Source organism: Hipposideros armiger, unplaced genomic scaffold (assembly GCF_001890085.2).
Source record: "Hipposideros armiger isolate ML-2016 unplaced genomic scaffold, ASM189008v1 scaffold_258, whole genome shotgun sequence".
Classification (NCBI taxonomy): Eukaryota; Metazoa; Chordata; class Mammalia; order Chiroptera; family Hipposideridae; genus Hipposideros; species Hipposideros armiger.
The window spans coordinates 1,591,636-1,594,052 of NW_017731608.1; the positions used below are offsets into that span (position 1 = coordinate 1,591,636).

At 53.0% G+C, this 2,417-nt stretch overlaps 1 protein-coding gene across 1 annotated transcript in view; it reads right to left on the minus strand.

Moving 5' to 3' along the window:
* MYBPC3 (myosin binding protein C3) overlaps nt 1-2,417 on the minus strand; it is a 25,332-nt gene that overhangs the window by 10,363 nt on the left and 12,552 nt on the right. The window contains exons 14-16 of the mRNA XM_019656320.1: nt 1,162-1,301; nt 812-892; nt 46-210 (exon numbers count right to left, since the gene is read on the minus strand). Of these exons, the coding sequence (XP_019511865.1) occupies nt 46-210; nt 812-892; nt 1,162-1,301 (386 nt within the window). The remainder of the gene's footprint in view (nt 1-45; nt 211-811; nt 893-1,161; nt 1,302-2,417) is intronic.

Consider the following 2,417-nt stretch of genomic DNA (forward strand, 5'->3'; position numbering starts at 1 on the left):
CCTCCCTGTTGCCCCCATGACTCCCCGCCTAGAAGGCTAGCGGGCCTTACCGATGACCTTGACTGTCAGGTTGACCTGGTCCTCCCCCACAGGGTTCTTCACCGTTACAGTGTAGACGCCCTCGTCTTCCTTCTCTGCCCCCTCAACAGTGAAGATGCTTCGGTCCTTGGTGGTTTCCACTCGGACCCGGCCCTCGGTTTCACACAGCAGCTGGAGGGGGGAGGGGATTTGAGGCGAAGGACCCAAGTTGGACCCCAGAGGCTTCTGCAGCTTTTGGAACGGCCAACCGCCCCTGGACGGGAAAGGAGCTCAGAGCAGGGTTCATGGGGGAGGTGCAGCCTGAGTGCACACCTTGTTCAGATACCTTTCCTGAACACCTGCCATGGGCAAGCCACCAGGGCAAGGGGCTTGGACTCTAGCTCAATCTTTGTCGCGGAACTTGAGGCAATCACTTATCCTCTGTGTGCGTCAATTTCTTTATCTGCCGATTGAGAATAATATGACCTCCCAGAGCTACTGTGAAGATCCCACAAAGACCTCCGCTGGGTAGAGGAACCAACAGTGGAAAGAGGAGGAAAGGTAACCTGAGTGGCACTTCGGCAGCTACTCTTACTGAAAAGTGCCAGGGAAACCCACCCTCTAGCTGGGAGGAAGCGCAAAGTTACAGTCGACTCAGAAAGATGGGAGCCAGGAAGCGACCAGTCAGGAGGGCTGGCTTCCTGGAGACCTGCCTGGGGCAGCAGCACAACTGGCCAGATATGGCACCTTCCTGGAGGCCTTGCCCAAGGGTCCCACCATCAGCCTCACTCACCTTCTTGTCAAACACCCACTCATCATTGGCACCTGCATCCCCTGGGGCATCGGGGGCTGGCCCAGCAGGGACCTTTTTCCCCTGGGAACAGAGCGAGAGGAAGGGGAAAAGAGCTGACTCAACCTGGGGGGATCCCTGCCCAGCGGCCCCTCTGTCTCTCCTTTGCCCGGCCCCCACCTTCTGCCCACCTTGCTCGCCTCCCTGCCAGGTGAGCCCTTGTGCTCTCAGTCGGTGGCCAGCTGTAGGGCATGCGCATGCGGGGTATGGTGGGGTGAGGAGCAGGTCCCAGCACTCATTGGTCCCAACCACCCATTTTACAGGTGGGAAAGTGGAGGATGGATCCACAGTACCTGTGTGATGGTCTTCTGCCAGATCACAGTGGGAGCAGGGTCCCCGGAGATAGGGACATCCAGGCGTAGCTTGTTCCCAGCCACAACCACGATAGTATCCGGTGTGCGGCCCGGGCAGTCCAGATGGATCTTGGGAGGTTCTGGGGGTGGGGAGAGATGTTTAGAGAAAGGGGAAGGGCCCAAAGCTCATGAAATGGGGGAAAACTGGAAAGAGCACATGCCCGTTTTGTTTTGTTTTTAATCAGTTTCATTGAGGTATACCATATTCCCCCATGTATAAGACGCACCCTTTTTCGAAAAATTTGGGGTCTAAAAACTGAGTGCATCTTACACAGTGGTTGTAGATTTTTTTACGTGCATTTCCCACTTTTTTCGTGCTTGCTTTTTTGCGCTCATACAACCACTGTATAGGACGCACCCAGTTTTTAGACCCCAAATTTTTCGAAAAAGGGTGCGTCCTATAAATGGGGGGATACGGTAATTTACACACAATAAGATTCCAAGATTCGAGCATATAGCTTGATGAGTTTTGACAAATGTATATACTGGTGTAACTACCACCCAATTAAGATCTAGAACATTCTGTTACCCCAGGAAGTTCCTGGGGAGGTTTGTAAACATCAGGTCACTTGGTGTAGCATTTCTCAAACTGTTTTTGGGAAAATATCAATGTCCTGCCAGTAAAATAAGTAAATAAACAAACTCCCAAGGCCAAATAATTTAGGAAAAGCCTGAATTAAAGAAAGAAGCACGTTTCCTTACTGCAGGATTTTTCAGAGCCTTTTATATGCCAGTGCACCTTCTGAATCAGCAAGAGGTAGGGCAAGTATTCAGTGTTTCCCAAACTTATTTCACCATGGAACCCTTTTAAAATGAAGTATCTCATATTAAGTGAACCCAGTTTGGACAGCTCTGACCTAGAGCACGTCTCAGCCTGCACTGTTCTCCTGAAGTTAGGATTCTAAAATGCCTGACGCAGGCCGGCCGAGTGGTGCGTTGGTTAAGAGCAGCAGGGCCCCGGTTCGGATCCCACTGAGGGCCAGTGATGCTGCACCCTCTACAGCTAAGATGGTGAACAACAGCTCGACCTGGAGCTGGGCTGCCTGAGTCGCCGGTGATGGCATAGGCTGCAGTGAGGCTGCAATGGGCTGCCATAAAGGTACCGTGAGTGGCTGGCAGCCGGCATGAGCTACCAAGAGCTGCCATGAGAGGCCGTCCTGCGACCGGCGGCCGATCTGCCTCACCTGGAAGAGCGC